The 22,962-nt window shown below is 53.4% G+C and overlaps 3 protein-coding genes across 5 annotated transcripts in view; 1 reads left to right on the forward strand and 2 right to left on the reverse strand.

Annotated features, from left to right (window-relative positions):
* Positions 1–6,205: 6,205 nt before the first annotated feature.
* Positions 6,206–10,691, forward strand: RAB17 (RAB17, member RAS oncogene family). The gene is made up of 7 exons (XM_085307480.1): positions 6,206–6,257; positions 6,847–6,885; positions 7,492–7,599; positions 8,465–8,616; positions 8,902–9,027; positions 9,515–9,608; positions 10,217–10,691. Exons 1-7 carry the CDS (start codon positions 6,206–6,208, stop codon positions 10,321–10,323), a joined length of 678 nt encoding a protein of 225 aa, XP_085163606.1. The 3' UTR covers positions 10,324–10,691.
* A 737-nt stretch (positions 10,692–11,428) lies between these two features.
* On the reverse strand, positions 11,429–11,895 carry PRLH (prolactin releasing hormone). The gene is made up of 2 exons (XM_085307482.1): positions 11,790–11,895; positions 11,429–11,571 (listed from the first exon to the last, which is right to left on the reverse strand). Exons 1-2 carry the CDS (start codon positions 11,893–11,895, stop codon positions 11,429–11,431), a joined length of 249 nt encoding a protein of 82 aa, XP_085163608.1.
* Positions 11,896–13,256: 1,361 nt separating this feature from the next.
* The window catches only part of MLPH (melanophilin), a 30,889-nt gene continuing 21,183 nt past the window's right edge, over positions 13,257–22,962 (reverse strand). For 2 of the 3 annotated variants that reach the window (XM_085307459.1, XM_085307458.1), the window contains 6 exons: positions 18,625–18,780; positions 18,382–18,474; positions 17,416–17,493; positions 16,959–17,016; positions 15,214–15,311; positions 13,257–14,719 (listed from right to left, as the gene is read on the reverse strand). In XM_085307459.1, the coding sequence (XP_085163585.1) occupies positions 14,693–14,719; positions 15,214–15,311; positions 16,959–17,016; positions 17,416–17,493; positions 18,382–18,474; positions 18,625–18,780 (510 nt within the window). In that variant the 3' untranslated portion in view covers positions 13,257–14,692. Of the gene's footprint in view, positions 14,720–15,213; positions 15,312–16,958; positions 17,017–17,415; positions 17,494–18,381; positions 18,475–18,624; positions 18,781–21,257; positions 21,453–22,962 lie in introns of all 3 variants that reach the window. The other variant, XM_085307457.1, reaches the window with a different exon arrangement.

The raw sequence follows: 22,962 nt of genomic DNA on the forward strand, positions 1-22,962 counted from the left end.
GTCCATCAGGGCTTATATTTAGCAGTAGTCTGAACCAGCAGAGGGTTTACTCCAGGTCAGCAGTGGCCACAGGGCTTTCAGCTTAGCCCAGAGCCCTAAAGCCAAAGGCTGGACTTCCGAACCGTGGTGTGAGACAGCGTTGGGATTCGGATGCTGTCAAACATACACCCTGTACTTCTGAAATGTCTGCCTGTGCATACACACGTGTTACRGACGTGCAGCTTTCTAAATAAAGCCAACAAGGATTTACAGGCCACCATGCCCATCAGGCTCATACTGCTATACCTACAGTACTGCAACTTCAGTCTGCACAGGCGTGATTTTAAAGCAGCTCTAGGAACCTCTAGGCTCTCAGGTTTAGTCTGTGATGCTAAAACCAGTTTCACAAAGCCCTTYTAGGGCAAATTTCTACCACACGTCCACATTCCCTTGCAGAGAGGGAGGGAAACTCGCTTGTGCTTTAAGACTGGCACAGAGCAAGAGGCGACAGAGACAGCAGTGCTTACAACGTAATCTGGTCGGCTGAAATGTGCTTGGCGATTTTTGGTTGTTCTGTGTCAGAGCAGCCAAATTCAGCRGTGAGTCAGGGCCACTGATCCCCAGGAGAAACAGCACTGGGATCCGAGTGGAAAACAAGGGCCAAGAGGTGCCTGAGCGAGCGCATGAACGGTGTTCCAGGGTTGCCAAGACCACAGCCRTACTCTTGGAGGCCAAGGAAGGCCAACGTGGGAAAGCGTTTCGGATGAAAACTTGTTTTAGCCTTGGTTTTCAACTCAAGGCAGTGCCCTTATTACTGGGCCCTGCCAACTCAACAGCTGAAAAGTTCTATAAAAAAGCTCCCAGCGAGGGGTGATTCACACTGCTCATGTGGATGAGCAAATGCTTCCTCACAGCAGGCAGCATCAGGAGGGATGCACTGCTGCACAGCCACCTGAAAGGAGCTTTCCAGCAGCTGCTGCACTACTCCAGAAAGGTCAGGATCCTTGTGCCTCCTTCTACACGGAGAAGCAGCAAGGGAGAGACAGCTTGCACAAAGTTACCAATTCTGCCAGTGGCAGAAGCAGAAACAAGAGATTATTGGAATTATTCTTACGTGTTTACTTTCTAGTAGTTTTATTTTGACCTCTTCTGCTACTCCTGTGCACTACTGAAATGCTACAATTTTCTTTGGTCAAAATCGAAGAGAAAGGCTGAGAAGGGAGGACTGGGAGAATATCTACAGATAGTTTCTGAGTGCTCAGGCCATGCTGGGCTACACTATCTGAGCCCTACCACCTCTGTGCCAGGCTTGTACTACAAAATCCTGTGATGTAAGTAGAAGCAAGTATAAAATGAAATGCAATCCTTAACCTCAGGAAAACAACCAAAGGCCAGTTTTCACTAGTGAGGTCTGTTCTAGGTGAGAAACTCAAACCCACTACGCTACACAGATAGGGTCGAGCAAGGCACACCCCTAGCAGAGACGCTTTGGGTATGTCGCCCTGGGGGCTCTGCTGGTCCAGTTTAGATGTAGCCAGAGTTTCTATTTGCAAAMCAGTCACTGCTGAAGGAGGGCAGATCCTCCACTGGGGACAGCAGGATGTTTGTATGCTGAAGAAGCAGACAACTAGACCAACATCCGGTGATAAAGGGCTCCAGCTTATTAACRCTGCAACAGAGCTCATCGTAAAATCTTGGGAAGCAACTCTGCTATGAAACACCTGAAGAAAAAACAGCCACRAAGGTTTAGATCCTGTTTGGAGAAGACAGCCCTCCCAAACTTGTTGTAGTCGTCTTCTGCGTCACCAGGGGTGCAATTCTGGAGGAAGAGATGCTAAACCAGACCTCAGCCCATCTTATTGCCTGCTGCTCAGCTTCAGAAACGAGCCTCAAGAGCAGATATTCCTACGGTCTTCAATTGTAGATGAGCTGTGCCCTCTAGTGGGGTCTGGCTCACCAAGAGCCAGAGGAGGGCCTATCCAGGAGGCCCATGTCCTGGCCCACACAAGGGGCTCAATCCACCTAGCTCTGAAGGAATCACAGGCATTTATCTCAGCTAGGCCCATAGCGTGTTGTATGGGTGCCTCATTTACACAGTTTCATTTTAATGCAGTCAGGGCAACATAAGCATCCACCACTAAACATCTGCCTGGACAGATGAGACTAACACACACACACACACAAAATAAAATCAGAAAGTGATAYGGGTGTTCATGCAGCAGAGCAAATTGGAAATTCAGTTTCTCTTATTAGCTACAAAACTTTCACTCCCTCTKGTAAAATGCCTGGGTGCAGCAGAGGATTTGCTCTCCAGCTAGATGTAGACCCTGGCCCACCAAAAGCACAAAAGCTGTGACTTCCAGCCCATTCGGCTACACCGGTGCAAATCTGTGCGCGGACTCACTCCCCAGCAAAGGCAGCCGAGCTCTCATTTGCCTCGCGGACCAAATTTGCAYGTGCAAATTCAGGGAGCCGGTGCAAATCGGTGGGGAGACCATTCCCATAYGATCTCTGCGACGCTTTGGCACCTACGAGCAGCTGTTACAGTGCAGAAATGGGAAGTAAGGGAGCTCCAGCAAGTCACAAGACACACTCTTCATTTCACAACTAAAAACTTTTTTTTGAAAAAAAGCTTGCTTTTAGGACTCCTGCTGCTCACCCTGCTCCTGATATCCATTAGGGCTAATAATTTTTGTAAAGTGTTTTCCTTCTGTAACACTTGGTGCTTGAAGGAAAGACGTTAAATAGGAGACTAACGATACAAATAACAGAGCTGCTTTTGTTTAGGGTTTCTTTTTCTTTTCTTTTCTTTTTTTTTATTACCTGCAGATCTTCCTGATTGTTCTCACTCCAGACCAGTTATCCCAAAGTACTAACATGCTGTGCTTTTTTCCCCATTAAGATGTAAGAGCTCTAGCGTACATCAGCCGTCGGCAAAGCAGCCAGCCCCAGCCGCCTGCAGCAACCAGCTATAATTTTAATTAAAATGCAATAAAGGCCTGAGACCTTCGCTGTGCCTGTGCCTCCGCAAGCCCCCAGATCTCTGCCGTGGGACACGACTGCACCTGCTAAAGCAGCAGTAGAGGTCTTGGGGAGGTGGTGGTGGTGGGAACGCGCCGTGCTGCCGGTGGCCGCCTCGGCCTTTCCTGGCTCGGTGCCCGGGTTTAAGGTTCACTGATCCCTGGCCCTGCCTCAACTTCGGCCCCGCGCCGGCGGGGAGGGTGCCTGCGCCCACTTGAGTTTCGCTTTTGGCTGCCTCCCGGGAGGAAACGCCGCAGCCCAGGCTCCTGCCGCCCTCTTCCCCGTCGCAGCCGGCGGGAGCCTCCGGAGGCTCCGGAAAGGTAAACGCAGCCCCTGCCCAGGGATCGCCCTGGGGAGAGGTCCTGGGATTTAGATCTTCCTGCTTAAAAGCAGCCTCAGATCCCAGCCCCCAAGGCCTGGGGACACCAGCGGGCACCCGCCGCGGGGGTCGGCGGGGCTTGCCACGGCATCCAGCCATCCCGCGCGCCCAGCGAGCGGTGGCTGCTTCACCCGAAGAAAGAAATCTCAGGTTATCCGTTACCTATCGCTAACGCAGCGCCGACACCTCCGTCCCCCCGGCCAGCTTGCAAGCGCCGTCGCGGAGGTCTCCTCTGAGAAGCCCCTGCCCGGGGCAGCCATGGGTTATCGCTGCCTTATTTCCTTAGCTTGCTCTGCTTGGCTATTTAATGACTCAATTTCCGTTCCTCTTCGGTTTTGCAGGGGGACAGATTGCATTGAGAAATCAGTGCTATGCAAATCCAGCAGCGTTCGCACATTGATGTGCCTTTCCAGTTCAGGGTTTTGTATCCCCTAGTAACCTTTGCTTAAGAGAGCCCTTGGAGCAGCTGCTTGCGGGTGCTAACTCTGCCAAGAGCCTTCGCAGGTGAGGAGGAGACTTGCAAAAAACAGATAATTGCCTTTGAGCTTAATACCAAAAGTTAACTGGGGGGGGGGGTTCAGCATACGACCGCTATTGGGGAGAAAAAACAAAATACAACACAAAAAACCCCACCAAATCCCAAAGAACCTAAAAATCACATCCAAACGTTGCAGGGTTGGACACTGCCGACTTGAGACAGACTCATGCAGCTGGGTTGAGGGTCTTGCTTTTTCCAAGGAGCTGCTTAACCGCAGCAGTTATTTGCTGCTATACCCTGTCACAGATTCAGTGGATGGGTTAAATGGTCTAAGGATCTTAGAGCTTATGGTTTAGAAAGGCTTAGACACCGGTATCCCAGGAAATTAAGTGAAATTTTAAATATCAGTTCTCAGTGGCTCCATCCCAGCAGATAAACTTTGGGGTTTTTTTAAAGCCAGGGTCGCTTTWAATATAAAATAGAAATACAGGGCTTATCCTTCTGGTAGTAAACATACTGGGATCTCCCCCCAGCATCCCTCACCAAGGTTAACAACAGTGCAAAGAAATTGTTTTACTGAGTGGTAAAAGACAAGTGCTTGCTGCTGCATACGATGTCTTTTTATTGCTAGTGGTTATGCCTATAAAACATCAGTTTGAAAGGATGCTCCTTAGATGAAGTCCTCTTTTTCCTGCYGATTGCGAACAGCTGAGTCACTGATCAACGCTTGGTCAGGCTCCAGCCGTGGGGCAGTCAGGCCAGCAAGTTCAAGTGCAATAGCACTGATCACATGCCTGAGTGTTAACGCGAAAGCAGTGCGTATCCAGCAAACGCATCACCTTCGCTGTTGTTTACATTAAACTAGCAGCCTCCACGGGGGAGGGTGGTTAATGCCCATTGGAGCTGTCTCCATGTGGCTTAACTGCCTCCAGGAAGGAGAAGTTCAGAAAGGAGACTGGCCCGCAGACACAATTTCATGGGTGCAGAGATGCTTCACCCTCAAGAGGAAAGTGAGGAACGACCTTCATCGCAGCTGTTTCAGTACTAACCTTCTTGGTGAGTTTGAGGCCAGCCAAGCCTGCCCCTATCTAGAAGCAGCTAGTCACAGCTGTGACAAAATATTAAACTATACCTGGAGACTAAACCTGCCAATGGGATTTTTGCAGGCGGTTGAAGAGAAATGCCTGTCTGGGCTGATCTTCTCCAGCTTTTTATATTGTCCTGGGCAGATCCACAGGACCTGGCTTAGCTTTCTCTTCACCCTAAGCCTGCTCCAATGGACCTATCTAGGTCTCCTAGGGTTAAATTAAGATAACTTTCAGGTGTATTTTAAGAAACAGCAGAGTGAAATAGTGAACCGTGAAGTTTAAAAGCTGGACAGTCTCAGGTGTTTCTTACGCAGCTTCTTGCTTCCATGTAGTTTTATGAAATATTAACTGTAGGAGCTACCATAACAGCCTTATTTCCAGTCCTGAAAGAGGCAAAGGTACGTAATAAATATGAGAAAGAGCAGAGTAATGCTGCCAGACTCTGTGCAGGAGGTTTCATCTTTTTTCCTACTTGAAAGAAGTAAACCCCACGAATGGCAGACAAGCTGTTCCACACTAACCCATCCAGCTCTTCAGCCTATTCCCTATTTTTAAGRGGAATAAAAGCCTACCTTGAAGCAGAAAAACCCACCTCCATTTAAAGCTGTCTACTGCAGTTCAGCCRGCACCCAGGAATACTTTTTAGCATTTTCAAGAGCACGGAGAAAGCAGAAAATTTGCAGGAATGAAACATATAAGYTCACATAGGACTGGGAACTTGGACTACATACACAGAAGTGGTTATAGGTAGTAATAAGCTATTTCAGGCAATATTGCATTTGCTCCTCTCCAGCCTCCACCTCTTAGATTTTGTACCGTCACATGTTTAATGCCTCACCTGTAATTGCACATAAGAGCCAGTGTTTAGGAGCTAAGTACGATCACAGGCAGGGATCTTTGACTCCAAGGCAGCAGCACAGCCCTCACCATGACYGAAGCGCCTGCACAGCCCTGCTTTTGACCAGCCCCATAACTGCAATAACAGGGGAGAAACCAGSTAGGAAAAGGAGGAAGATTAAAGGTCTGGAGGCCGCCCAAGTGCAGAGAGGAGACAGGGGATGAAAACAGAAGCACAGGGAGACAAGGGTCTTTTGTTGGACGCTGGGGAGACAGACGCCAGGTATGAATTTGCTGCTTGGGACACGAGCTTGACACAAGCAGCAAGGGTTAGGAAATAACCATCGGATAATCACCCGTGGGGGAAGTTACCTTCACGCACCTCCCCGCAGGCAGTGTCATCATCCACCAACGGCATCAGAAATGGGGAGCTGCCACCAGACGGGTACCCGCGTCCCCCGCGTTACCCCGACAGGTAAAGCAGGGGCTACGCGAGGCCAAGGGCGGAGGATTGAGCAAGGTACTTCCATACTGCTTCTGGATATCTTCACCCAGATGCATCTTCTTGCCGCGATGCGTTGCCATTCCGTGTCGCAACGTGACCTAGCTCCAGCAGAGTGACACTGAGTCATGCTCCTCAGTGTGACCGTCACGYGGGCTTGAGGCTTCATTGTCTTGGTCTGGCTAGATTTTCTTAATCCATAACGCAGGAGAATGAGAAATTCTGGCATCCTCAAGGCATTTGGAGTCAGATTTGGGGATTTTCTTCAGAAATACTTCTCCTTGGAAAAGTATGTTTAGCAGGAAGAGAAAGAATGAAGTTGCAATCAAGGCAGAGCCAGAAAAAACCCATCACTAACTTGTCCAGTTTTTAACTGAGGCGTTTCTGTAGGTGACCGGGCAATTTCGTCATTTAACTTGACATTTCAGAGAAGAGGCACTTGCAGGAAACTATTTATACAAGCAGCCAGCAGAAGAGAGGGGAGGACGCAGCTCGCCCTGGCCGGAAACAGGCACAGCACCTTGACTCCTTCTCAGAACAAGGTAACGATTCCCCCACACAGAGGCAGAGCTCCCACGGTGCTCTACTAGCAACCCGCAGCACGTGCTGCTGTGGCATCTCCCAGRCAAGCATCCCCTCCCCACCTGAGCTCATCTGTAGCTATTATTTACTTCTCCTACTATAACTTTTGCCCAGGTCCCATAATAAGTGCATCACATCAGAGCTTTTCCCATTCCTGATGCAATGCAAACTGGGCTGCCTCCGGAGTTGGGACTTTGAGGGAGGATGAGTGTCCAAGAGCAAATCACATCCATAGACGCTCTTTCCTCTACCATAACCTCTCTCCAGCCTGTCCTTACCTTAAGCCAGATGCACCCAATCAAGAACCTCATCTATATCCAAGAAAGTCTCTTCCATCACATTCCTACCTAAATATCTCCCCCCTCTGGTTGTAACTAGCAGTTGAGAGAGTGGCAGACTGAGATATTAAATCTGAGTCAGGATACTGTCAGTTTTATCTGTTCTGTTGAAATAAAACCCTACTTGCCCTACTGTCACCAGTAGGAACTTCACATAGGAGGCTCAGCTGAAGGACCCGAGATCACAGCGGGTTCATTTTGAATGGAGCTGGTTTCCTTGCAGGGCATGGCGCAGAGAGCAGTGCCAAAAGCTGTGCCTGGCACCTTCCCGGMCAGGATTCTCCCCACCTACATCTATAAGGTGGTCCTCCTGGGGAGCACATCAGTGGGGAAGTCAAGCCTCGCCTATCGTTACGTGAAAAATGACTTCAAGAAATCACCRTCCACCATGGGATGTGAGTGAGTGGCTTTGGTAGATTGATAGGTCTGTACAGAGAACAAACAGAATCTCTAAGGTTGGCGGGGCCCTCTGGAGATCATCTAGTCCAACCCCCCTGCTCAAGCAGGGTCACCTAGAGCATGTTAGACAGGGCTGCGTCCAGGTAGTCTTTGAATATCTCCAGAGAAAGAGACTCCACAACATCTCTGGGCAACCTGTTTCAGTGCTAAACCTGGTGCACGTCCCTTTTTTAAGTAGGAATTAACCTAAATGCAAGAAGCTTTTTTAGCAGGTACTTTCTTCAGGGGAAAAAGATTCTTGTTCCATCTTTCCTTAAGTCCACCTAGTTTTCAGCTTTCTTTTATACATGTAAGATTTTGGTAGGAAGCAGCAAATATGTAGAGCTTCACAGGTACTGCACCAGACCTGGAAATGCCATGTCTTGGAGCAGTGCCAGGTAGTATCAGCAATCCTCCTCTAATTCTTCCAAGGCCAGGCAGAAGTTTATTAGATGATCTGGCTATCTTTGCTCAGTTGGGCACACATCAGAAGTGGAAGGGGAAGACAGATGTCACGAGCAAGACACACACAGGAACACATGTGTGAGCTCATGGCCAAAAGAAAGCCATCCTGAGTGCTGCAAGAGTCCTGCTCCAGCACCAACCTATCTCAGGCCTACGTACACACTAAAACCAGCACTTAGGCATTTTACACGTTCATTTTGCGTACCCCCAGATTTTGAGTGGACCCCTAGGAAGACAGGGCAGATGCAGAGGTCAAGAGCCTGGCTGGTGCCTGAAGACCTGGCGGAGGAGAGCACAAGGCTGCAAACTACTGGCTCTACTGTAAGCCAATGTGCACTCCCCACATCTCATTGGCAGGTTCRTTCCTCACGCAAACGCTCTGCCTGGAAACCGCCACTGTCAGGTTGGAGATCTGGGACACAGCAGGCCAGGAAAAGTACCACAGCGTCTGCCACCTCTACTACCGGGGTGCCCAGGCCGCCCTCCTTGTGTACGACATCACTAGAAAGGTGAGTGTGAAGGACAGTGGAGCCACTGCTGAGGAAGGAGGCCACAGGGAGGAGGCTCTGGGGAAGGGCCAGCAGCTCTGCTGCACTGGAAACCCAACACTGTGGAGATGTCATTGCACTCAGCTCCTGGGCAGAGTTCTTGGCCAGCCCATGAACTCCTGCTCTCCTGCCAGCGGCCATCAAACCACGACGTCTGCGGGCTTATCTCAGCAAATGCAGACCAGCCATGGGCTTGTGTGAAAGCAGCCAAGTGCTTCTGCCAGGCATTTTGGTCTGTCTCTGCAGGAAACACTGGCCAGGGCCAAGCTGTGGCTGCAGGAGCTGGAGAAGGAGTTCCTCCACGACRAAATTGTGATAGCCCTAGTGGGCAACAAGACTGATCTCGCGGCCGAGCGAGAAGTCACGATGGAGGTAAGCCCCCCCTTTCCAGGCCTCCTTTCCCCTCTTCTCATCAGCAAGCATTAAGATAGATCCTAACAAAAACTAGATTTTAAGAAGGCTCCATCAACCTCCCTCAATGCAACCCAAGCAGGCTAAATAATAAAGGAAAGGGTAGACCTGCAACAGAAAGTTAGGTCAGCTCTTTTGGCATTGCCCTTTGCCTTCTCCTGCACCCTTTCCCTCTCTGGCAGCGATGGTGGGTGCYAGCATCTCCAGGGAGCAGCCCGCACAGGCTGCCAGGCTCTGTTTCTCCCTTACAGGAGCCTGCTGGCAAACCCCGCATCAGGGCGGCACCACATCCACAAAGACAGGGACATTAGAACAAGTGTCCAGACCGGCTTTAATGAGCAGTTTTCCCCTCGGGGTCATTACAGTGTACTACAGCTGGAAACCAAGCCGTATCCCAGCCCAAGCAAAATRACTCTTCTCAGAAATAACTCCGCTTTTCCCCAACTAGGAAGGARAAGAGTTTGCGAAGAGCAAGAGCCTGCTGTACATGGAGACATCTGCAAAATCTAATTACCAAGTGAATGAGGTCTTCATAGCAGTAGGTAGGTTGCCAGCAGCTGATGTGAGAGCCAGTGCTGTAAGGAAACTGCCTGGAAAAGCCACCAGGCCATTCCCTGACCCTGGGCACAGCAACAAACATTGCCCCAAAGGAGAGAGTTTTAGCTTGCCAAAACACGGCTTGCGTCCTCTGCACTGGGGAGTGAGGGCAGGGGCTGCCCAAGGACAGCGTAGGGCATCTGAGCACACGAGGAAGACCGTGGCCCTGCACCATAGGAAAGCCCATACTCCAGYAAACATGCTTTTTGGGGAAAATGTTAGGAATCATTATCTTGCAGCAATTTCCAGGGTCCCAGACGAAACAGCGAAGGGTGGCAACATGACATGCACTACCTTAGTGCAGGGACAGGTCTGTCCAGGGCTGCTGCAAGATGATCCTAGATCTGGGATGTGATTCAGGCCCTCACCTGAGCAAGCAACAATTTGTTTTTCTCCTAGTGCCTAATCTAGGCTTAACTGTTTCCCCAGCACAGTTGTTCATTAGAGACTTAATGCAGTTGTTCCTGTGGAGCTACATCACCGAGGGCATCCTCCCCCACCACAGAAGGGGAGGGCACAGATTAAAGATTTCTCCCTCTGCATTGCCTCCTAGCTCAAGAGCTCGTGGCTCGGGAAGGCGAGAAGGCAGCAGCACAGCACCCGGCACCCACAGACCTGCAGGAGCCTGGTGGCTCGGGGTCCCAGTGCTGCAAGCTTTGAGCAGGGCTGGACCAGCAAGTACCACTTCAGAGAGGACGGGCAGCTCACAGCCCTCGTGCTTCACCACCATCAGCGGGTTAGCAAGCTCGCTGATATAAGCCACCGTGAAGCACAAGCTGACTCAAATGCACAAGGCAAGCTCAGGCCGCTAGTGCTTCCACTCACCCTTGAGGAGCAGGTTTGGAGCCCAGCTCAGGCATACAGGCCCCTTTTAACAGATAGAACCAGCAGTTTCCTGCAAGAGGCAGAGCAACAACTTCCTCCACCACTTTTCCAGCACCAGAGACTAACAGAAAGAGGCTTTTTTCCTCCTGACATGGTGGAAAGTGCCCCAGGCACAAGCCTGAGCCCCAGCTACAGCCTCAGCCCCCAGCTGCTGGGGAGCAGCTCCTTAGTGTTAGCTCTCCTCCAGCAGGAGCTTCAAGCTTCCCTGAGCGAGGCATATGCACCCAGGCTACAAATAAAGAGAATATTGCCCTARGAGTGTGCGACACTCTTTCCCTTGGGACACCACAGGCTGCTTTAGCTGGGCCAAAAGCACCATGGGGCCCACAGGACCCACCTGCATGCTGCACCTTGGGGTGGCAAGGAGCAAGGCAGGACCCCTCTCCCCAGGAGCAAGGCAGCACTGCTCCTCCTTCTGGCTTAAACCTCAGTTCTAGGGCCACCTGTGCTAATTGGCAGCTAATCAGCTGCCACCTGCCCCTCTCCTGTGTCTGTTAACCTTTTCCATGCTGGACAATGCTGGCCGCCCCGCTGGGTGGACGAGACCCCACGGCACACCGGTGCGAGAGCGGGGCGCAGCCCGGCCCAACCATCCAGCGCTGGGCTCGCTCCCCGCTAGACCCTTCTTTTGCCCTCGGCCCCGCATTGCTCAGGCCGGGAGCAGCGGGTAGAATAACCCATGAGACATGAGATTCGGGGACGTGATGGAGGGCAGCGGCGCGGGGCAGCGAGGGCCAGAGCTGCCAGCTCCTCATGGCTTTCTGACCCTCCCAGCCACCCGGATGCCCCGTTTCAATGGGCTACAAAGAAGCCGGGACACGGAGGGGCGGGAGGCAGAGGGCATTTATTGGGGTGCCGCCGCCGTCGGTCGGTCACGGGCTCAGGCGCTCGGCTCGTGGCGCGGGGGCGGCGCAGGGGGCCGGTGCAGCGGCGTGCACCCCTCGCCCGGGGCTCGCCGCCTCCCAAARCGCCCCACCGGCCGGATCCCCCGGCCCGTGTACCAGGAGGGGTCGATGTCCGGGGCTGCAAGGCAAAAAAGGCAAGGCGGCGTGAGGGTGCCGGGGTCGCGGGTGCTGCGCGGGCAGAGCATCCCGCTGGGCGGCGGGAAAGGGCGCCGAGGAGGAGGAGCAGAGGGGAGAGAAGCAGGTTTTGCTCCGAAATCACAGCTCCCTCTGCAACCCAAGTGGGAYCGAGGGGAAAGCAGGGGAAGAGGGGGGGTCCCGTACGGCCGCTTTCCTTACTCCGRATTTCCATGGAGTGCTCCTGGAGTTGGCCCTCGGCAGCGGCGCGGCGCGGCGCCAGGCAGGCGAGCAGCAAGCACACGAGGCAGGCAGCCGCCAGCTTCATCCCCGGCAACTCCGCGGTGGCGCTCGGGCGGGAAAGCAGCACGGTGCGGGTGCCGAGCCTGCGGGCACAGACACGGGCGCCTCGGGGACCCGCGGCGCCCCGGCGGCCGCCCTTCCCCTCTTCCTCGCCTCCCCCGGGCTCGTCGAACCCGCTGCCGCTTCCCTGCCGGGTTATTGCCGCTCCGTCGGCCCCACGATGCTGCTGCGGAGGGTTTTTTTTTTCCCAAGCAGCCCTCTGCAGAAAACACCTTGCAAAAGGATGCACCGCCCCTGYGGCGGCCCCCCGAACCGAATTTGCTCGGCCGATTCCCCGAGCGAGAGCCCGCAGCCACCGCGTGCCCCTTTCCAGCAAGGGCCGCCGCCGCTGGGCAAAGCGGCTGAGGGGCACGCGGCCGCTCGACGCCCCGGTGCAGCGGGCCCTTGCAGCACATAACGCGCTTAAAAAATAAAAAAATAATAATAATAAAAAAAACAAGCGCGACAGCGACAGCTCAGCATTGCCTTTTTAGAGCAGCCTTTCTGAAAAAAGTCTGTTTGCAAAGGGGAAAAAAAGAAGAAAAAAAGAAAAAAAAGAAAGAAAAGAAAAAAAGAAAAAAAAAGAAAAAAAAAAGAAAAAAAGGAAAAGAAAGACCCGCTGCCCGGCTCTGACACGCTGCAGGGATTAGCGAGCAAGTTGCAGCGGCGGCGGCGAGCATCGCGGGCGCCACGAGGGTCGGCTCGGTGCCTCTCCCCCGCTACCCCCCGCCTTTTCCGCGCCGGCCCGTCCGCAGCACTTACCGCGTCGCGAGGCGAGCTGCCCGTGCCTGCGAGCCCGCGTCCGCCTCCCCCCGTCCCCTCCCGGCGCCCTTTTTTATGCCCGGCTTTCGCGCTGATGTCAGCGGCAAGCCCCGCCGGGGCAGCTCGCCCCGCAGCTCCCCTCCCCGCCGTCCGCTCTCGATCGAATCAGGGGAAAGGGATTATTTATTTATTTATTTTTATTTATTTATTTTTTTTTTCATGACTCAACGCGGGGCCGCGATTTCGCACCGCCGCTCGGCCAGGGTGGGTGGCTGGGGAGGGGGGACGGGATGTGCTAAGCCTCGTCCCGTCCCTCCCTCCCACCACCGGCTAAGTGGATGCTCTTCCATGCGGGAAGCGCCCCTCGGCCCCACCACGAGGTCATCTCCCCTTGGAGCAGGGAGGGGCTGGGGAAGGAGTGGGGCAGGCTCGGGAAGGGCTCTGGACYGCGACGTCTCCCCGCGGATAAACCTCCGTCTCCCGCCGCGGATCCCACGCCACCTGCTAATGCAAGGGGTGTCTATATGGCTCGGAGGAGGTGAGGACTGAAGAAACCTTTGGAGAAACCAGCTCCATGAAACAGGCTGCAGGTTCTAGACACACAGCTGGCTTTATTGCATGATTCAGAATARGTATATTTAATTTCTACACCAGCAGAAGAGGCAGGAAGCAGGCAAATAACAGTGTGGGTAACTACAGCCTGGGCGATGCCTCATTTTACGTCGCCGCGGTTCATCGCAAGAACTTCTCTGCGGGGGGGAGAGTCGGACACGCTGCGTAAAAGGACTAGAGCTATGGATGAAACCAGCTAGAGCAAGAGGTGGGTCCAGGGTGGAGGTTGAAGTGTATTGTGATACCAAAAGGCCAGGCCAGGCTCTCAGCTGGAGCAAACACCCAGAGGTTCCCCACCCCTTCCTGGAGGTCCCTTACACCGGCCAAGGACCTCCCCTGACATCCCAGCACCCAAGGCCAGCCCGGCGGTGAGCTATGCTGCGGGCAGCAGCCCTGGACCTCAGACAGTTTCTAACTGCAGAGGCACRATAGTGGTGGCTTGAACTCGTCACCCGAAAACTGACTTAGCCCTATGCTGTCCCAGCATGGCCCTGTCCTTGTGGGAACCTCCCGGGGCAGCCGGAGAGCAAGCTCAACTGTACCCAAAGTTACTTTGCAAGGAGCACCTACGCTCTGCTTGCTGAATCGCTTTTAAGCTTGCTAATATAACCTAGGCAGCGGGGACACCTTACAAGAGCTGAAAAAAAACCGACGGGCCCCCAACAAGTCCTTGAGCTTTTCTTGAAGTCGGTCTAGAAAAGCTGCCACCTCTTCCTGCCAGCCTTGCCTCACTTAGGTCCCCAGGTTGTCCCAGCTGCTTCAGGTGCAACAGCAAGAAGCCTCAGTGTACACATACAAGATTTTGTGCAAACATCGGCTGGCAAAGTGCTTCCTGGGGACTCGCCAGTGCTGTTTCRCAGCTCAGAGGAGGGAAGTGACTCTCCAAGGGGCAATGCAGGGAGTCGGAGCCRAGCTGGGATGAGAATCCAGGCCTGGGACGCCCAGGGTCCTGCTCTGCTAGAGGACCCTTCGTCCCTGCGTCACCACCAACGGTCACCATTGAAAGTGCCAGCAGAACAGCCGAATTGTATCTCCCTGCTGGTGACTCGAGGCCAAAGGGGGGGGGGTGCAGTAAGACCCACCCTGGTCCCCACAGTTGGCCTGTTACTGTACAGAGATGCCCAAAGCCAAAAATTCCTGCACGTGAGATGCCCAACGCCAAAAATTCCTGCACACACGCTCCCATGAGGTGACCTGACCTTGCGGCCCAACCCCAGTGCCTTGCTGCTCTCCCCAGCAGCTCCCAGCAAGACCCATTGGCCAGGCCTCCTGCTTCCCTCCCGTCTGGGGTTTCAGGTAGAGCGGGGAGCGGGAGAAGGAAGAGCAAGCGGTGAGGGAAAGAAGGCGATGCTTTGCGCTGAGGCCTTGTATCGTCGGTGAAACGCAGCAGTAGGAGAGGCCCCCTTTCCTCACGGCAGGTGGGTCATCACAGGCTTCTGCAAGAGACCAAAGGGATCATCTCAGCACACCACAGAGCTCAGACGGGGCAGCCAGCAGGCTCTGCGCTTTCTACCCCCTGCCACCTTGCTGCCCCAACGGATGGGTGGCCCTTGTACCCCCCAGCTCCCTGGCAGCGGATGAGGCTGTGACGTGAGCCAGTTGTTTCCTGTGGGTCACGCTGTGGGCACTGGGAATTCAAAGATGTGCATCTTGTTTGATTTCCCCATCTGGGAGTTAACAACATCCCAGATTTCAGAGGGCTGATGTCCAGGTGCATCTGCCCTCACCAGCCAATACCACTAGGAGCCTGGGGCTCTGCAGGCTCAAGGGGAACATCTTTAGGGGAAAGTTCCTCTCTGTAAGCCCAGAGCACCAGGATGAACTCAGGCCAGCTGGAGGCCTGGCAGGGAGGCCTGGCCTGCTTCCTTGCAGATTCCCCCAAAAGATCTCTCCATGACACAGCAGCCCTCCTGAGCTGCTGGATTCATACCGCAAAGAGGCGCTCCACTCTCCTGTTCTTCCCGTTAGGGTTTCGCTGTGTCAAAGAGCCGCGGTATATGGAGTTGCGGTCAAAGGAATCATCACTGCCTGCATTAAGAGACATTAAGAGAGCAGCTAAGACAGAGATCCATAAGGAGCAACTAGAAAGGGTGCTCAGCTCTTTGGAAATAGCTTCTGTAGAACGTGTTGGCCCTGAACCTCCCCTCACTCACAGCACTTCCACCTCAGGGTAACGCACTCACTTCACAGCACTCACTTCCAGTCCACCGTGGCATAAAACTGAGAGTTTGACCTTTGGGTCTGAGGCAAACAACACCATACAGCAGTTCCTAATCCACCTCGCTAGAAGTTTCAATTACTCGCTGAAGCACTCAGGTTTTATTATCCCCACACACAACGCAGCAGGCCCAATTGACAAACATGCCCACACACTGCAACAAGAGCCTTCCCGTTGCTTGAGTAGCAGCTAATTCTGGCTGTGGAGTGCTCTTCGGCTTGCCACGACTTTGGGTCAGAAGTGCAGAGTCACGGTGACACATTCGCGCACGTATGCAAGCTGGGTCAGCCTGCCACCGGCCATCTCCCAACGTCTCTGCCCTGAGGGTCTCCRTGGTACAATGAAATCCAAGTCCAGCTCCACGAGGAGCTCTCACCTTGCCTCTTGACTTACTAACTCATCTCCTCTTCACTGCCTCCAGTTTCCACTATCTCTGCTTTCGCAGGCCCAACTTTGCAAGTCATTGACCTGCATAGAGGGCAGTCAGAAGATAGTGCCCCAAATCACCCATCCCCAGAGGGGATTAGACTCGCCTGGTGATGTCAGGTCTGACTGCACATCCTTCTATCTCCTCATGGGTCTGACGTGTCCCCTGGGCTGCCTTTTATCTGGCTGTTCTTTACAKGAAGGAGAGCAGATTACTCTGCCTCAGCGCAAGGAGAAAGGATCTTACCACCTACCTGCCTCAGCTTGGGAAAGAGAAATTTTAATTTTCTGTGTGCATGGAAGAAATGTGATTCCTTCCCTGCATTAAATGATCTTTTTCTCTCCCCTCTCCTGYCTTTATCTTCTATTTGGCATTATCTGGAAGGACAGCCATTCTTTCTGCCTTTAAGCTTATGAGTCAAGATAAGCAAGAAATAGGAAAGTAATTTCCTAATGGGTCTTGCAGATGTCTGTCAGGATGAAACTTTTCAAGTGATTGGCCCCTGCCACACAAGCTGCTGGGCCAAGTTCCGAGTCACTGTCTTCTCTGAAGCACTTCTAAGGTACTATGATTTGTAGCTTGGTTGTGGAGGGACTCATGCCCTCCATCAGAGACCAGCGGCCCAGGCTGTCAGGCAATGAGATAAAGGACACCTTCCCTAAGACGACAAGATGAGGAAGAAATTACTAACAGGAGAGATGATGGGCTCAGGTGAAACTTTGAGGTCTAAATTTGAGGGTACAGCCAGTGGGACCCCACAAATCAAGTAACACAATGGTGTCCTTGGACTCTGGGGTAGCAAAAGCCCAAACTGCACAGAACTTTGTCATTAAGAGCTGTATGGGAAYGGACTCAATCTGGGCTCCACTCTCCCAGGGCCTCAGCGTTGTCCCCGGTCCTGCAGATGTCTCCTTCTTTGGAGGTTATCCACTCCTAAAACAGACTCAGGTGGGGCTGAGTGTAGGAACCAAGCAAATCCCAGTTTGGGCTGTGCATTCCTCCCACGTCTCCCCTTTGCAGCAACTCATACCTGTGACTTCAAGAGACCTGTTGAACTTCTTCCTGATCACCTGGGGTCCCGACATTGCCTACAGGAAGAAGGGGAGCAGTCTGTGGTTGAGAAGGGGATGGGAGGATGAAGCCCCCTAGAAGGCTGCATTTCCACCACTTCGAAAGCACCCCTCTTGAGATACGCTGACCTCATTGCCCCCAGGACTGATGCTATACTGCATCCAGGGTCTTAGACATCAGGTCAGAGGATGAAGCCACCACTGCCACTAATACCTAAGCCAGGTCTGGCCTGTTGCTGTGTGCTGAAATGAGATCCCCCTCCCAAGCAGAGCAGAGCCCACAGTCCCTGCGCTCACTCAGGCCCCAAGGATACCTCAAAAAGCCATCTTTCAACCCCTACCCCTCTGGCCAGTGTTCAAACCAGCCTCCTGGAGCACTGGAGAAAGACTTCCAGCCCAGATTAAACACATACTCACTTTAATGTCATCTGCAGACTCCGCACTCTGCTCCCCTGGACTGCTGCTGGCAGGCCTGGGAGATGGGAGGCGAAAGCCCTGCAGACGAGGGAAGAGAAAAGATTTCTCTGGGTGTGTGGAAGGAGGAGGAAAAGCTGTCAGACCAAAGAGCTACAGCTACATGGTTTCCTGCTGGTTCACAGAAAGCTTCAGGATTAGCAAGGAGATAAAAGCTGCGCTCAGGGACTGTGCGTTGAACTAGGCAGGACTCAGGAGATGGGGTTTATTCCTGCCTTTTTGGATAACTCGGTCTGCCCTTGTTTGCTTTGTCACCTCCTTTGTTTAGCTTGGACTGATCCTAAGGTGAGCAAAATAGGCAGGGCACTGCCATGGCAGGAACTCAGCCTGGTGAACCGCTGTTATAAAAATCAATACGGAAACACGCAGGTTGAGTCTACGGAGCGGCAGGCTGGGATTCCTCTCTTACTGTAGGCAAACGCAGAGGCAAGAGAGCGAGTGTTTAAGGAGACACCCTGAGAGAGATCTGCCCTGGCTTGTGCAAACGTGCATGGCTGAGTATCCAGCAGGGCTTCTGCTGATGGAGCCCGTCTCCCAGGCCAAGGACAGGCTCCCACGCACGGAGCAGTCCTGAATCCCTCTTTGCAGAACTGCAGGAACAAGGACCCCCTCCTGCTCCTGGAAAGCCTGCAAAGGCCTTTGGAGGAGGCTTGGTCCTGAAGAGCAAATACTCTTCCAATGCGTGCAAGGCTGACTTTCAGATTTGCCCCCAAAACAACCCCCGACTCCTTTCTCAGTGAGACATCAAGCCTCAGCAGCTTGGAGCAAAGCGCTGGGCAGCAAGAAGGGAGCCCAGTACTGCCCAACATGCCAGGCAGCGCATCCCAGCACCCAGGGACGAGAGCAGGGGATGGGGGAGCACGCACTGCTCGGTGCTGGGACCTCACCTCCACCGTCCTCCATGCTCACCTGCATGCTCGATTTCTTCCTTGCCTTCTCTACTGACTTCACTGTCAGCCCTGCAGCTGTCAGGGCCGCGATTCGAGATTCGATGTCCGATACCTTTGGAGGGAGGCAAAGACACRCAGACAGTCCCAAGAGGACCCGTGAGTGCGCTCAGGTACTGAAAGAGGTAAGGCCTCTGCCAGCAGCGTTGGCTCTCGCTGGCCTGGGCTCTAAGCAGGTAAGTGGCTCCCAGAGTTAAGTCCTCACCTCGCTCTCTGCCTGCTGCACCTGAGCAGCTGCCGAGGCCACTCTGTCCTCCAGCTCTGACAGCTCCGAGTCAGTGGTGCCGCCGTGCTGAGCCCCTTCCTCAAGCTCTTCCAGGGTCTTCTCAAGYTGGTATGTCTTTCCAGCAGCCAGGTACACCTGCAACAGAAGAAGAACCATGGCACAATTAACTTCCCTGGCTGCCTCCTCTCCTCGCGTGACCACAGCCCCAGATACAAGTCCCACCAGTTAAAAGATCGCCACTGTTTACAACTGCCTTCTCACCTTGCAGCACAGACAGTATCATTCAGTTCTGGCAGGGCTTTTCATCTCATTTCCTCCCTTCCCTGAGCTTTTCAAGAAGGAATTACCATCAGGTGAAGTGGTAAAAGGCTCAATGTGAATACATGAAGGAGTACAGCTCCGTGACCTACTCAAGTAGTGTCAGCATCTTTATGCTATGCCCTTGRCGGAAGGTGGGTACCAGGAAACAAGTGCAGTGCTGCCATGTCCCGTGGTGGCAGGCTGGAAAGAGCACATTTGCAGGGTCGAGACAGACAGACTTTCCAAATCTGCTCCTTTTTAAGGGCGTCTGTCTTGCTGGGTTGTAGGGGCGAGATTTGGGAGTTTGGCTTGGGGCAGTTAAGCAACCTGGCCCTTGCAAAATGCAGCTTTGCACAGGACCTGCTCTGGATACAATCCTGGGCTCCCCAGAAGATGTACATGCACGTGGTGTCCAACACGGTAATGAGATGAACTAAGGAGAGTTGACTAGGGATGCACGATAGCTACTGGAAGCAACATGTTTACCTTGCTGCCTAGATAAGAAAGGTGAAAGGAGTGTGACAACCCACCCTCACAACCCCCCCTGGTTTTATTGTCCCTGGACTCCTCCTTGGCTACCACAAGGATGCGAGTCCAAGCGAGGACATCAATACGCCCACGTGCAACATAGGACGGGTATAACAGTTTCTGATGGTTGCTGTTACCGTTTTGCTGAATGATCACAAAATGTTGGTGCTACTAACTTAATTCCTGCTTCTCCAGCCTGCTCTGCTATTCCTGGGCTGGTTACTGTGTGCAGCTGGTTGGCAGGAGCCCTCTCTGCACGCTGCGGTACTGACCATCCTCCCAAAGTGCAACAGCACCCCACGTACCCACTAGGTCCCACCGACCCCGGTGCAAACCCCCAGACAGCGTGCCTGTAGCTGCCTGAAAACGTTACCAGATGCTACGTGCTAAACCRTTCAATCTGTGAGTCACAGAGGCACAAACTGTTGTCAGGCCATTAACCAGCAGAGCTGTGACACTTGACGAGTGCTTCCTGATCCAGGTGGCATCCCTCGGAGAGTGGCGAGCGAGGAGTGACTCAGCCAAGGTCCCAGAGGGAAGCGGCAGGATGAGCATACTGCTCCTAAGGCCATAATCTACCCTCCTCACCTCATCCCTCCCAAGCAGCTGACAGAAACAGCCAGGAAGCTCGAAGTTCCTTTCCAGCTGGACTCCTACTCTTTGGAGAGAGGGAGCCTCAGATGGACCCATGCAGATGCCCACTTTTCCCGGGATGCTGTGCTTGATCATAAACCTGTTGAGGTGCACAATTTCTGAAAGTGCTCTGCTGCTTGCAGCTGTCCACTTTTATAAATAAGCAACCTCTGATGAGAGACGAGCCATGGAGCATGTTATGCAAACCTCTTTGCCATCACAGGAGGTTTCCGAAAGCAAAGCTTAACGGAGATGCAACTCTTCGCATTTGCAATGCCATTTATCAAGTCACAAAGAAACAACTCAAAGCTGGAGTGCTCCATGTCCTACTGGGAGTCAACCTGCGATTGCAAAAGCCCACAGGTATACGTGGGCATCCTGGGATGTGCCTGCCAGGTGAGGTGGGAGCACACAACCCCTCATTCCCCGCACTCCGATGCTGCTTGGGGTTTGCCAAACCACCGCAAAGGGATGCTATGCCAACGGGGGCCTGTGCACATCCTCCTGTCCTGGCACAAACTGAGGAGCAACCAGTGTCCTAGACACTGGAAACTACGAGAGAGACAGTGTCACCTGCGCTTGCTCTGTTTGTATGCAGAAGGCGATCCTGGCCTCCCTCAGACAAGGTCCTGAGCTAAAGGGCCTTTGCACTTCATGCATTATGACCAGTTCCTACTGTCTGAGGCACCTGAGAAAACACGAATAAGTCAACGCCTCGGTTACTCCTTTTCTGATGAATAAAGTCTTTTCCTTTCCCCAAACTCTACTCTGAACCTTACAGCTTTACAACGTACTATGCAACAGTTTCAAACTCCCCTGCCCCAGCAGAACGGAAGTGCAGCTGAAAACACCCTGTTTTCTGACATTGGCTACCCTCTCAAGCCCCTCCGGCCTGGGGAACGCAGTCCAGGAACACGAGTCTTTCACCCTTCTTCCACACCTTTCTCCATAGCAGTTTCCGCCCTTTTTTATGGGAAAATGATAGGATCTTTCCGTGCACACGGAGAATACACCCAACTCTTTAATCCCTTTGGGGTGCCTAGCCTTCTAATGCCAAAATACCCCCTACAAGAGGTTTTGGCAGCCCTCTGCATTCCCCCCCCTCCACCTTGATTCCCTCCCTGCTCACAGAAAACGCTTGGGAACCTTACATTTTCTTCAAGTTCACGGTACGCTTCGGCCACCTCTTTCCCGTCTTTCAGGCTGGGAAGGTGCCCTCTGGGGAGGGCACAGTTACCATTGCACTGGCTCTCTCCATGCAAGGACTCATAGACCGCTCTCTCCGTGGTGTTTATGGCCCTCAGTACTTTGGCCGTGATGTTGCTCAAAGCCCGAGCCGACGACCTCTGCGAATGCCCGGCACAGCCAAAGCGGAGGTGGGGGAGGAAGAGGGAGGAAGAGAAAGGATGTTATTTTAACATGCGCTCCTGGGTGTACAAAAACAGCGCAAAGGGGGTGAAAGGGGCGTCAGGCCTTCAGGAGCTGGAGAAAGGTGGAGAAGCGATAATTAAGGGGCTCACATTGTTCCTGAAGGGCTCTCAACCGGAGATGGAAGCGCAGCTAAAACAGAGCTTTGATCTCAGCTCACGCTTCCTTGAAGATGGCTGTGACAAAAGGAATCACCTCAAAATGCAAGTGGAGAGCTGCCATTAGCCAGCCACCAGCACACAGCCGCAGGTCATGATGAGCATGCGGTTCTCCTCCCTGGAACCGGTGCCACTGGAGCGGTCTGACAGCGGCGGCACCCGGTCGCCTGAAGGCCACTCGTGGTTGCAGCCCTGAAGGACCGCAGGGTCTGCACTGTGGTCTCTCTGGTGGCAGAGATGGTTTAAGAGATGTCTGGCTTTTACCCCTCGTGTTCCTGTCCCATGTCTCGATTGCACTGATGTGAATGACTATTTTTGTCAGCATCTGGCTGCCTTTTGTCATGGGGACTAAAATAATTTCCATTTTGCTCTAAACAGAAGACATTGATCACTTCACCGAGGTGGTTTCCAGCCCAGCTGCAACCCCGGGTAACCTGCTGGGCAAGGACTGCCTTCAGCCACAAGCTTGCGTGCTACCTCGCTCACCGCGGAGCTCCCTGCTCCTCTGGGGTCAGCAGCGATTCCCACTGCTTCATTAACTCCTTTGCTGTCTGCCCCCCTTCCTTCGCGATGCTCCACTGCCTTGGAAGTAGCACGATAAACGCTTAGGGCCACGAGGCACCACCCGGGACAGAGAAGACGTGCTAAATGCGCAAGGCGACAGGGCCCACCTGCTGAGCTGGAGGAGACATGAACATCCTTATGGCCGTGAGAGACAGGGAAGGGGCACCTTGTGGGGCTGCTGCCGGGTGGGAAACGCAGGGGCACGGGAGCGTCCTAGTAGGACTCAGTTGCAGAGGGACCTTCCCTGCAGTGCCTGAGCGTGCTGGGGTGAAGAGTGGCCTGGGATGCCACCAGTGATAGGAAAGATGAATCCATGGAGAAGGCACATGCCTGGACTCTCCCGTCTATAAAGTAGAGGTAACATTTCCTTTCCCCTCCCCCCCTTTTTTTTGCTCCAGGCAAACAACAGACTTTCCAGGAGGGGTCTTTGCTCCCCACCCTGCTCAGCGGAGTGCACCCCTGCACTGGTGGTGGTTGCAGCATTTCTCGGGGACTTCCTCAGCAGAAATACATTGCACCTCTCAGTCAGCACACGCTCGGTCAATACGGTGACCCCCAGGGCCTCACGTCTTCTGCGCGTGCCCTTGCAACAGGCTTTAGCACACTTGTGCCCTGTCCAGATTTGCTGGCCGCGCGGCAGCCCAGCCGCAGGCTGGTTGGGATAAGCAGGAACATAAAAGCTTTCCCCGATGAAGCAGGGCAATAA

The sequence above is a fragment of the Rhea americana genome, unplaced genomic scaffold (genome assembly GCF_003343005.1).
Source record: "Rhea americana isolate MKP2758 unplaced genomic scaffold, rheAme1 scaffold_259, whole genome shotgun sequence".
Lineage (NCBI taxonomy): Eukaryota > Metazoa > Chordata > Aves > Rheiformes > Rheidae > Rhea > Rhea americana.